Here is a 13,553-nt window from a genome sequence, read left to right as displayed (position 1 = left end):
CTTTCATAAGTATACTGAAGGTTTTTATTTTGTGTTGCATAGACCCATTGCAATTACATTTTTTAAAAGTTATGAAAAGTTGTAGAAATAAAAAATAAAATCATATTGTTTCTTGGTTTTCAGAAGTATGAACAAGGAGCCAAATTCTCACTACTTCTCAGATGAGAACTAGCTCAGAAAAATTTAAGGCCAATTTTCACTAAAACTGTTAATGGAGGAACTGATCTTATTATCAGGAAAGAAAAAAGAAAGGTTAAAGATTTATTTATGATCATTATTTTAGAATATAGTTTTATATTCTCATATAAAGCAAGTATAAAATTAAAGAATTCATAGTATGAAATTGTGATCATTTCCTACATGTTTTAGTGTCCTTTTAGCAATAAAAACATACTTCTTGTTTAAACTATTGTATTGCCAGCCTATCAATTTACATTTGAGCATTCTAAATTGTAAATTAACTGTACAGAATGCTGCTTATGAAAGTCCTATATAAAAAAGGGCCTAGTTTTTGGTTGGGTGGGAAAAGACCTGATTCAAACCATAATGGAGTTAATTAAATAATATTTTTACTGAGATATCTTTTATCCTTAACACCTAGTATTATATTGGCATTTTCTGAGCTATGTTATAAATATCTGTTGAATGAATGAATGAATAGATGAACAAACAGATGGGTTTAGAAAATAAATATAGGCTATATTTACCCTTTGACCTAGCATCCCCACTTTTGTTAACCTGTATCATGGAAATATGAGTACTAGTATATATAGATATATGTATAAGCATGTTTATTATAGTATTCTTCTTAGTGACAAAATGCTGAAAATAAAGATAAATGCCTATCATTTGACAAAGAGTAGAATATGGAGGAAATTATAAGGCATTCACACCAAGGAATATTACGCAGTCATTAAAAAAACACTTTAGGGTTACATACCAGATTTCCATGTAGAATTGCTGAGAGAAAAAAGCAAATTGCAGAAAAGTGTGTAAAACACAATCATGTTTTTGTAAAAAAAAAAAAAAAAAAAAGTGACTCTAAAACCCATATATAGGAATACTTCATTATATTGTACTTCACAGCTACTGCATTTTTTTACAAATTGAAGGTTTGTAGAACCCTGCATTAAACAAGTCTGTTGGCACCACTTTTCCAACAGCATTTGCTCACTCCATGTCTGTGTGTCATATTTTGGTAATTCTCACAATCTTTCAAATGTTTTCATTATTACTGTATTTGTTATAGTGATCTGTGCTCAGTGATCTTTGATGTTACTATTGTAATTATTTTGGGGCACCATGAACCACACCCACATAAGATGGTGAACTGATTAACAAATATGTGTTCTGACTGCTCCACTGACCAGCTTTTCCCTGATCTCTCTCCCTCTTCTCGAGTCTCCCTATATCCTGAGACACAACAATATTGAAATTACGCCAATTAATAACCCTACAGTGGCCTCTAAGTGTGTAAGTGAAAGGAAGAGTTCCACATCTCTCATTTTAAGTCAAAAGCTAGAAAGAATTAAGCTTAGCGAGGATGATGCCTTGAAAGCTATGATAGGCCAAAAGCTAGACCTCTTTCGCCAACCAGTTAACCAAGGTATAAATGCAAAGGAAAAGTTCTTGAAGGAAATTAAAAGTGCTACTCCAATGAACACATGAATGATGAGAAAGCAAAACAGCCTTATTGCTATTATATAGGAAGTTTTAGTAGCAATTTCACTCATATGTGGAATTTAAGAAACAAAACAGATGAGCATAGGGGAAAAGAGAGAGGCAAACCAAGAAACAGACTCGTAACTGTAGAGAGCAAACTGATAGTTACCATAGGGGAGGTGGGTGGGAGGATGGGTGAAATAGGTGATGGGGATTAAGGAGGGCACTTGTGATGAGCACAGGGTGTTGTATGGAAGTGTTGAACCACTATATTGTACACCTGAAACTAATAATACACTGTATGGTAACTAACTGGAATTTAAATTAAAAACTTAAAAAAAAAAAGATCAAACCAGCCACAATATTCTCTTAAGACAAAACCTAATCCTGAGCAAGGCTCTAACTCTCTTCAGTTTTATGAAGGCCAAGAGAAGTGAGGAAGCTGAAGAAGAAAAGTTGGAAGCTAGTAAAGATTGGTTCATGAGGCTTAAGTAAAGAAGCTGTATCTATAACATCAAAGTGCAAGGTGAAGCAGCAAGTGCTGATGTAGAAGCTGCAGCAAGTTATCCAGAAGATCTAGCTCAGATAAGTAATGAAGGTGGCTACATTAAACAGTAGATTTTCGGTGTAGACAAAACAGCCTTCTATTGGAAAAAGATGCCTTCTAGGACTTTCATAGCTAGAGAGGAGAAGTCAATGCCTGGCTTCAAAGCTTCAAAGAACAGGCTAACTCTCCTATTAGGGGCTAATGTAGCTAGTGACTTTAAATTGAAGCCAGTGTTCATTTACCATTTCCTAAATCCTAGGGCACCTAGGAATTATGCTAAATCTACCCTGCCTGTGCTCCATAAATGGAACAACAAAGCCTGGATGACAGCACATCTGTTCACAGCATGGTTTACTGAGTATTTTAAGCCCACTGATGAGACCTACTGCTCAGAAAAAAAGATTCCCTTCAAAATATGACTGCTCATTGACAATGCACCTGGTCCCCCAAGAGCCCTGATGGAAATGTTCAATGAGGTTAATGTTTTCATGCCTGCTAACACAACATCCATTCTGCAGCCCGTGGATCAAGGAGTCATTCGAATTTCAAGTCTTATTATTTAAGAAATACATTTTGTAAGGCTGTAGCTGCCATAGGTGATGATTCCTCTGATGATTCAGACAAAGTAAATTGAAAACCTTCTGGAAAGGATTCACCATTTTGATGCCATGAAGAACATGTGTGATTCATGGGAAGAGGTCAGAATATCAGCATTAAAAGGAATTTGGAAGAAGTTGATTCTAACCCTCAGGGATGACTTTGAGGAGTTCATGACTTCAGTGGAGGAAGTTAACTGCAGATGTGGACATAGCAAGAGAACTAGAACCAAAAGTGGAGCCTGAAGATGTGACTGAATTACTGCAATCTCTTGGTAGAACTTCAACAGATGAGCACTTGCTTCTTATGGATGAGGAAAGAGTGGTTTTGTGAGATGGAATCTACTCCTGTTGAAGATACTGTGAAGACTGTTCAAATGACAACAAAGGGTATAGACTGTTACACAAACTTAGTTGACAAAGTGGCAAGGTTTGAGAGGATTGACCCCAATTTTGAAAGAAGTTCTATTGTGGGTAAATGCTATCAAACAGCATCTGATGTTAAGAGGAATCTTTCATGAAAGGAAGAGTCCGTGGATGTGGCAAACTTCATTTTTGTCTTATTTTAAGAAATTGCCATAGCTACCTCCACCTTCAGCAAGCACTACCCTGATCAGTCAGCAGTCATCAACATCAAGGCAAGACCCTCCACCAGTGAAAAGATTACAACTCACTGAAAACTCAAATGATGGTAGTATTTTTTAGCAATAAAGTATTTTAAAATTATGTACATTTTTTAGACACAATACACACTTAACAGGCTACAATATAGTATAAACATAACTTTTACATGCACTTCTGATGTTTAGGGAAACAGGAGCATTTATTTGACTCACTTTATTGCAATATTAGCTTTATTGTAGTCTGGAACCAAATTTGCAGTATCTTTGACGTGTGCCTGTATGTAAGTGTATATTTGAAAAATATGGAAGAATATGTTTTACACTGTAACCTTGGATTAGCAGCAAGAGCCAAATAAAATAATTTATGTAAAATAAGAATTACTTTTATACATTTCTATATAATTGTATATGTGTAAATAAACTTTAAAGAGAAAAAATAGAATTTTAAACTCATTTAAAAATCCTAAACGGTTTTGAAATCAATTCAAAGATTAAGTTTTTTGCTTTTTTTAATTCTTTAAGATGTTTGCATTGAAGTAGCTCTCACTAGCCATATGCAAATGTCCACCTTATGCATTTAGACTCCTATATGTAAAGACTAGAAAAATGTATCAAAACTCAAAACTTTAAAGTTTTTCATTTTTTAAAAATTTATAGGTAGGATATCTAACTTACTAAGATTAATTTTGCTGATTTTCTCCGATCCAAAGGAAAAACTTATGAGTAATGTGAAAACAGACATTGACATATGGAAGTTATGATTTTAATACAGGTTCTGCTAGTTTTTTTTTTTTTTTTAATTTTGGAAAACCTGTATTAAAAGCCACTGACTGACAGTGAAATAATTTGTGAAATATTAGCTGATTTCCTTAGTCATCAATGGATTGACCAAATTTGCAATCTCTCTCTTGGTACCTATCAATATCTAATAACTTTATTTACATATTTTGTGACTTTCAAACTGTATGTGTGTTTGTACTGTTTTTAATTACTAGTGGAGTATTTGTTGTTCACATCATAGGTCTGTTGTGTTTACCATGTAGATGTAACTTTATTTTATCAAATTTAAATATTATTTTTTTTGTCAAATAGTATACATTGAAGTCTACCTTATGAGATAATAAGCTGATGAATAAATTCAGGGATGTCCCTAGAATCTATTCTTGCCTTTGTGTGAGAATAACCAGTTAACAAGATTGTGGAACAACAAGATTATGGAATTTTGTGTGATTACAGCTATGCTACTATAGTTCTTGTAGGAGAACTCACTTTAGTTTGATTTCTAATTAAAAATTAGGTGTATCTAAAGATATTTCAGGCCTTAGTGAAATTCCTTCCCTGTAAAAAGTAACCAATAAACCTTTCTGTTAGTTTCTGTAGTCCCTTATAAATATTATTTTAATTGTAAATTAATCTGTACACTTCCTATAGAGATTATAGCATACATTAAATTAGGATTGTATGGAAAAAATTTGCCTCAGTTTTAGGCTATCTTATAGAAAAAAATGTATTAAACTAAATTAGAAACTTAATTTTTGTTGAAAAGGATTTGGCATTCATTACCATTAAATAACCTATGCTCCAGGTATGTTTTAAATATGTTTTGGCTATAAAAATTAATTTGACTTGAAATTTTTAGGAACACCTTTAGTAAAAAAAAAAAACAAAGCATGTATACATCTAAAACAAATGCTAAACTTTATTGAAATTTACAGTGTATGAAATGCAGTAAAACCTAACTATATGTTTTATCTTTTCTGTGATGCAGTTGTGCAAATTACTTTAGGTCCACAGGCAATATTTCCTTGACAGTGTTAGCCTCTTATGAGAACTGGAACACTAATAATCACAACATAGAATTTAATAGTTATCATGTTATGTGCATGATTAATGTGTTCATGACAATATATTACATTGAAATTCACTTCATTGAATATAGTCCAGATATTTCTCAACCTTCTGGTTTTTTAAAGGTAATTTACACTTAAAAACCTGGGCTTGAACTGCACAGGTCCACTTATACATGGATTTTTTTCAATAGATACAGAATAGGGCTATAAATGTATTTTCTCTTATGATTTTAACACTTTTTTCTCTAGCTTATTTTTATAAGAATACAGCATATAATACATGTAATGTACAATCAACTGTTATTGATAAGTCTTCTCATCATTAGTAAGCTATTAGTAGTTAAGTTTTAGGGGAGTCAGAAGTTATACATGGATTTTTTAGTGCACGGGGGGGGGGTTGATGTCCCGAACCCCCATATTGTTCAGGGGCCAACTGTATTTAGATAATTTCAAAATAGTTTTCAGATCTAACATTGAAATACTTCCTCTAATTACTCTTTACTCCTTTCAGAGGAAATGGATGTAGAAGCTCGACTTACCGAACTATGTGAAGAAGTTAAGGTACTTGGATTTTTTTTAAATTAACATTATCAAGTTATTTGAGTGGATTTCTGTTTCCTATTCTAAATATTTTATCTAAGAGAACTTAATAATGATTTATCCTTCCTCAAATGGTTGATCATGGTAGAATCACAACTTAGTTGATAGAAGACTTTTGGCTTCAGCATAAAGTTAACTTATCTTTAAAATGTACATTATTCTGCATATAAATGAAATAGCAAAGACGATTAACTGTCAAAAGTGTGCACCTTCTTCAATTAGTTTACTCAAAAGAATTTCTAGACAAATTTTTAAAGCATCCTTAAACTTACATATTTTTGTAAAATGATAGTTTCGAAATAGAAATTGTTTTATTTCAGCAGATCAGTTTGTGTCTCAGACCATTTTTCCACTAGTTTATTCTTGAAATTAAATTGATTTTTCTTATCCCCCCCCTTTTTTTTTGGCCATGGAACTAAATGTTCTGTTTTAAATGTTTTATTTTAAGATGACTATGTATTTCACTCTCAGTTATATTAATGGAAGAAATCAGAGACTTGAATCAAACAAAAACATATATTTGGCTTTGGAATGTATTTCTATATGTAAATTTGAATGAGGACTAGACCCCTTTGAAAAAGGTATCTACCTTCTCCTTACAAAATATACATATGCAGGATATAAGTAATTTTGTATACTCTCCTAGAGGCTTTCCCCACAGCTCAAATAAGAGAAGTATTTTCTTTAAGAATCATTAATGTTGTTATAATAGTTGCCCCAAAGAACTTTAAACATTTAGAAGTAATCTTAATGTGTGCAATTAATGTGAAAAGAATTTGCACTATTTCACTGAGATATTTGAATAAATAAACATACTTTTGAAAGGAAAGAGAAATAATCACGGGAAGTTACCGGTTTTTAAGTTAATAATTGATGCATCCATATCAAAATACCATTGGAAATGTTAAAATTTGATTTATTTTAAAGCTTACTTGAAGAAGGATAATAATGACTTAGAAAAACTCTTTAAAAATATGTATTATTGTAGAGGGACTTATCCACATATGATACATATGTATTATACATATGTGTGTGTATATGTATTCTAAACTGTTAACAAAATACAGAAAAGAGTTGCATGAAGGATGGGATTATAAAGGAAATTTTTTATTCTTTGCTCTATATCCATTCTATACTAAATTTTAAAAATACTACGTGTATTCATGTATTACTAATAAATTTTTTAGGTACACATATTTAAATTTCAGCATATAAATGGACATCATAAAGTTTAACATCAACAACCTAGGGTAAATTTTGGCAGCAGATAGAATAGACAAAAGATATAATTATATTTGAAGAGTTCTTACAAATCAATAGGAAAACCTGGTACTTCCCATTTTTCAAGTTTGTATAGGATACCCATTTACAAAATAGGCTAACAAATGAAACAAATTCAGTTTCACTATCAAATAAATAATTTTAAATATTCTCATACCTTTTTTAACCTGTCAGATCAGCTGTGATTTTTTAATAATGTAATGCTTGTTAAGCTGTGGTAAGATACAGATTCTTGTATCTCTCTCATAGATCTCTCACCTTGGAGATCTTTTTCAGAGATTAATTTGGCAGTATATATATCCAAAGACAGAGTATTACTTCTCAACCAGTGCTAAATAAACAATCAGACTCATATACATTATAATTAATAATGTAAGAATATTAACCTAAGTAAATACCCAATGATAGGAGAGTGGTTAAATGAAGTATGGGACACTTACAATCTAAAAAAGTTATATAACCTTAAAAATGTGCTTTCAGTAAGTGATGATGGAGGGAAATCCTCATTCAACAAAAATGGTATAATAGTTTATATGATTCTAGTGTTTATGTGTATAACTGAAAAATGGAAGACTCTACACTAAAATGAGCGTAATTTTTTTCTTTATCTATTTTTCAAGTCTATTTAAGTAAGCAATATTTTGTAATCAAACAAGATCAGTGACTTCTGTGAAAAAGTGCATGTCCATATAAGACAAGATAATGAATGTTATTTGAGAAAATACTATACAAATGTAAGATCTTATTATTCTTGCATTTATACATATAAAACAGCTTGTCAAACTTAATTCTAATATCCTTTTTGACATAAAAATATTTTATTATTATTTATATTTTGAGACATATTGTAAAGATTTATGTAAACTACAGGAGTAATTATGTTTGAAAGGATGCTTTAGTAATAATGAAAATACTGAAGTCCTCTCAGAACGTTGGTGCCATGATTTCTGAAAAGTAAAATTAATAATTGCAAGGTATCTAGACAGCCTTGCTCTCAGGGGTTTAAAAAAAAAGAGTTGTTTACATTATTCAACCTATGGTAAGACCAAGAGAATTATTTCTACTTGTGTGTAGATTATACTAAGAATAGCATTGCTTGCCTTACACGACACTGTCTAGTTACTGTCAAATGCTTATTCAAGTCTTCTTTTTCTAAACTCCGTTAAAACTGTTCTTGGAACAAGACTGCATGTTTCCATTTATTTTAGAGAACACTTTAATCTTCTGTATGTTCTTAAGAGAAACATGAAAAATTTGTTAGCTTCATTTCTAATACATTTATAAACTATTTCCTGGGGAAAAATACATCTGTAGATTTATTATACTTTGATGAATCAATATTTATTATATGTTGATTCTGTTAGCTTCCATTCCAGAATTCTGGAATTTTTCAACATTTTCTGAGTTTGTCCAGAAATTTGGGGGACTTTTTCCTTAACTGAAGCCTATAATTCCTTATTCATTCAGTAAATACTGAGTGACTACTGTGTACTGGTAATCAAAGTCACGAAAGTGAACAAAGCACCATCCCTTCCCTTCTTAATAATTTTGCTGAATTTTTGTTTTATGTCCTCTCTGAGTTAGCATAGATAAATGGAAGCTCGGTTTGCAGGGGGAAGGAGAAAAGCCTGCTGAATTGCAGACTTCAAAATGAAGTAAAAATAAACTGAGTAAGGATATATCATATGTGATAAGCAATGTTTTGAGATTTTTTTTTTTAAGAAAGGGAGGGTAGAGATATAATTAGTACTCTTTAGGATATACCGAACTTGAATACCTTTCTTTTTTACATCCAAATATAGTCATCGGGTAGGTGATGAGTCTAGAGCTCTGGAGAGATATGATACAGATATAAAGATTTAGCAGTCATTAGTATATAGATGGTATGGGAGTGGCTTTCAGCCTTAACCTGAATAGACTATTTCTACCTTCTTTAGGATGGAGAAATGAAATCAGCATCTATCTATATATTTAAGGTAGATTTCCTAGTATGACTAGTAATTGAAGACAAATATTTCCAGCAAGATATTATCTGCCTGAACATTGCTGCCTCAGTGAATTAAAGAAAAGCTTGTCCAAAAGAGAAGGAATCATTCTGATTTATGGTCTTTTATTGTTCTTTGTCCAAAAATCCTTATTTTACCTATTCAAGAAATCCAAATGCCTTATAGAAGATTCTGCATTTTATTGTATAATTCATTACTTTTAACTTGTATCATCAGTTTAGGTGAATATTTAAATAAACAGGATAATTTAATATCACTATTAGAACACTCATAACAGTATATTAAAATTGTTTACCCACTTTTCTGAGCTTCTCATATTAATCTTTGAGTTAGATTGGAATGTGGGCCCTAGCATTTAAAATGTGCTCAATAAACAGTGGGTAAGTGAATTGTTACAAAAGAGAAAGAAGTGTTTGATGACTCTCTAAGAGGATTACCACAAGTAATATGGCACCTAGGAACATAGGAGTGAAGAAAAAGCAGTTAGTACTTTAGAAGGTACCTCTGTCCCTTCTGAAGAGTTACAGATCTTTTAACTACCTTACTTAGCAGATTGGAGAAAAAAATCTTATTTCAAGATTTCATTATCTTCCAAAAATTTTATAACTTTTATAACTTTAATTATGATTTGTACATTGTGTTTAAAATTCCCAGAATTTTAGTGTTTGAAGTTGATCATGCTCTGTAGAATCCTGATTTATAATTTTAAACTATTTGACACTATTTCAGTAACAAGATACCTCAGATATTAAAGTATCAATTAAGTTGTTGCTGTAGTAACTATCACATAGGAAAAAGCCATTGGTCACTTGGTCTCTACACATACAAGAACGTGCACACACACACACACACACACACACACTTCTTTTTAAAACCAAAAATTTGCTTTTGTATTAATGTTCTCAATAACACATTATATTTAGACATGGTAAGTCTCAGGAAGCAGTGAAGTTCTTTTCTTGTCATTTCAGAAAATAGAAAATCCTGATGAACTGGCAGAACTTATAAATATGAATCTTGCACAACTTTGTTCACTTCTAATGGCTTTATGGGGACAGTTTCTGGAAGTTATAACACTACATGAAGAACTAAGACTTTTATTAGCACAAGAGCACCATACTTTGAGGGTAAGTTAAGTGATGTTAGAACATTTTGATGAGTATTATTATTTATATTTAGAAATTTCTTATGAATAAAAAGCCTGATATTTATCCATATGTTGATAAATTAGAAAAGAGACATTTACTGTTGTATTATTGTTTGATTTCTTTTTTTTTAATATTTTATTTATTTATTTGAGAGAGAGCAGAGTGAGAGAGAGCACAAGCGGGGATGGAGGGGCAGAGGGAGAGGGACAATCAGACTCCCCGCTTAGCAGGGAGCCCGATGGGGGACTCCATCCCAGGACCCTGAAATCATGGCCTGAGCTGAAGGCAACTGCTTAACCAACTGAACCACCCAGGCGCCCTGTTGTTTGAGCACATGATCTATCTCAGTTACAACCCCTGCCGGAAAGAAAAATCATCTAAATGTAACTAAAATAGAAAAATAAATGATACAGGCTAGCCCCTGGAACCCAAGAATAGGTATTATAGTCAGATAGCCAGGTCTCATTAGAAATAGAAATCAGGAATAAGAGAGCCATCTTATATTAATCTAGAATCTTTATCTCCAACTTTTCCTCCTTTTGTCTCATTTAGGGATGTGTATTATAAACTTGGAAGGTCAGGGGGAGTAATCTAGACATACATGTTTGCTATAGGCTTACTATGGACCTTGTGCAGAAATTTCTGTACAATTTTATTGTATAGCTTATCAAGAGGCTTTGATATATTAAACATCTGACTACTTTTCCAGTTACCTCCTTATATGTCCTATACACACACTAATTTTCCTGACCTACTAGCAGGTCCTCAAAAACAATAGGTTTTCTTTTTTCCTTTTTCTTGTTTTTCTTTTCTTAATTATAAAACATATTATGAAAGTCAGAAAAGTGCATAAAACATGCACATTTTAACAAGTAATTAAAAACACATATCCTTTTAACTCTCACCCAGATCAGGAAATAGAAAATTGTCAACACCACAGAAGTCCTCTGTGTTTTTTCCAATTTCTGTTCCCACCCTGACATTGAGAAGTAATCACCATCCTGTCTTTTGTGATGAGTTCATCATTTCTCTTTTTACCATCTATTTATGCATACTAAATAACACAAGTTGTTTCAGTCTATTATGTTATTCAGCCTGTTATTGAATTCTATATAAATGAGATGATACAGTGTATATTCTTTTTATCTTGCTTCTTTCACTCAAGATTGTGTTTGTGAGATTAATCGATGTTTTTGTCAGTAGCTATAGACTGTTCATTTTCGTTGGTGTGATGTATTTCATTTGCATATACCCACAATTTGTGTATCCACTCTACTGTTGTTGGACATTTGGATTGCTTCTAACTTATATTTACTACAAACCCAGCTACTATGAACATTCTTGTACATACTTCCTGGCATGCCAATTTCTCCGAATTATTTTCTTGTAAGGGAAATTGCTATGCCATAGGATATGCATAACATCAGTTATTTACTAGCAGATGCCCCACTGTTTTCCAAAGTGGTGCCAATTTTCACTCCCAACAACACTTGATGAGAGCTCTTATTATTCCACATACTCCCAAACTCTTGATTTTGGCAAACTTCTAAAATTTTGCCAGTCTTATACCATTGTGGTTTTAATTTGCATGTCTCTGATGACCTGTGCTGTTGAGCACTATTTTATGTGACTATTGGCTGTGTAGATTTCTTATTTGTGAAGTGCCTGTTCAAATTGACCATTTTTCTATAGGATTGCCTTTCTTTTTCTTCTTGATTTGGAATACTTTCTATGTATTCTAAATACTGGCCTTTGTTATATTTTTGTAAATAAATCTTCTCTTATGTCACAGTTTGAATTTTTTCACTGTCTTTTTGCTGTCTTTTGACAAACTAGAGGTCTTAACTTGAGTGTTAGTGTAGGTGGAACAGAAGAGAAAGGTCAGACATAGACTTACCCGTACTTGGACATAATATATGCAGATCAGCAAGGAAAAGTTCAGACTTTAAATAAATGATGTTGGGACAATTAGGTATTCATGTGGAAAAATATTATATAAAATTCAATTCCAGGTGGCTTGAAAACAAATATGAAAGACAAAATCATAAAACTTATAAAATATAATAGAGAAGTTACAGAGGAATTACTGAAGTAGTACAGAATACTTCTATATACTCTTCACCAGAATCACAAGTTACCATTTGGCATATTTTCTTTATCATTCCTTCTTTTTATGAATAGGTATATATGTACATGGATTTTCTTTCCCCTGAATCATTTGTTAGAGGCATCATGTTCTTTTTTTCTTTTTCTTCTTCTTTTTTTTTTTTAAGATTTTATTTATTTGAGAGAGAGAGAGGGAACAGAGGGAAAAGGAGAAGCAGACTCCCTGTTGAGCAGAGAGCCTGACATGGGGTTTGATCCCAGGATCTTGAGATCATGACCTGAGCTGAAGGCAGATGCTTAACTGACTGAGCCACCCTGGCACCCCAGCATCATGTTCTTTTATCCATAAATACTTCAGGGTATATTGACTAAGAACAAAGTACTTTCTTACTTAACTATACTAAAGTGATCAACTTCATGAAATTTAATATTGATACAATACTGATATCTAATGTAAAACTCATTTTAAATTTTATCATTTGTCTTAATAATGTCCTTTGTGACTTTTCCCCTTTTCCAGGATCAGATTCAGGAACACACATTGCATTTAGTTGTCGTGACCCTTTAAATTCTTTAGACTCATTCAATCTGGAATAGTTCCTTCTATTTTCTTTGTCTTTCATGAAGAGTATTGGCCAGTAGTTTTGTGGACCGTTGTTCAATTTGGGTTTCTGTTATGTGTATTATGTTCCTTGTGGTTCAATTCAGGTGAGCAATATTACTGGAAATACTACATTTTATTTTATTTCTTTTTCAGTTTTGGTAAATTATGTTTTTAAGGAGTTCTAAATTTATTAATTTATTGGCACCAGATAATTCATAATATCCTTCAATTTTTTTAACATCTGCAGTATCTGTAGTGTTTTCCTGTTTCATTCCTGATATTAGTTATTTGTGTCTTCATTCTTTTATTTTTTGATTGGTCCCACCAGAAGTTTGTCATTGTATTAGTTTTTTCAAAGAACTAACTTTTGATGTTAATTCTCTCTTGCGTGTTTTGCTTTTGACTTTAGTATTTCCTCTTACTTTCTAAAGGTTTATTTTGCTGTCTTTTTAAAACTTCTATAAGTAGATGTTTAGCTTATTAATTGTAGCATTTCCTCTTTTGTGTATACACATTTAAGTTTATAAGCT

At 32.0% G+C, this 13,553-nt stretch overlaps 1 protein-coding gene across 9 annotated transcripts in view; it reads left to right on the top strand.

Annotated features, from left to right (window-relative positions):
* Positions 1-13,553, top strand: part of FAM135A (family with sequence similarity 135 member A) — a 129,303-nt gene that overhangs the window by 56,857 nt on the left and 58,893 nt on the right. For all 9 annotated transcript variants that reach the window (XM_032409529.1, XM_032409534.1, XM_032409531.1 and 6 more), the window contains 2 exons: positions 5,790-5,839; positions 10,137-10,292. In XM_032409529.1, coding sequence (XP_032265420.1) covers positions 5,790-5,839; positions 10,137-10,292 — 206 coding nt within the window. The remainder of the gene's footprint in view (positions 1-5,789; positions 5,840-10,136; positions 10,293-13,553) is intronic.

Source organism: Phoca vitulina, unplaced genomic scaffold (assembly GCF_004348235.1).
Source record: "Phoca vitulina isolate PV1807 unplaced genomic scaffold, GSC_HSeal_1.0 scaffold11, whole genome shotgun sequence".
Taxonomy (NCBI): domain Eukaryota; kingdom Metazoa; phylum Chordata; class Mammalia; order Carnivora; family Phocidae; genus Phoca; species Phoca vitulina.
This window is presented reverse-complemented; position numbering and strand designations above follow the sequence as displayed.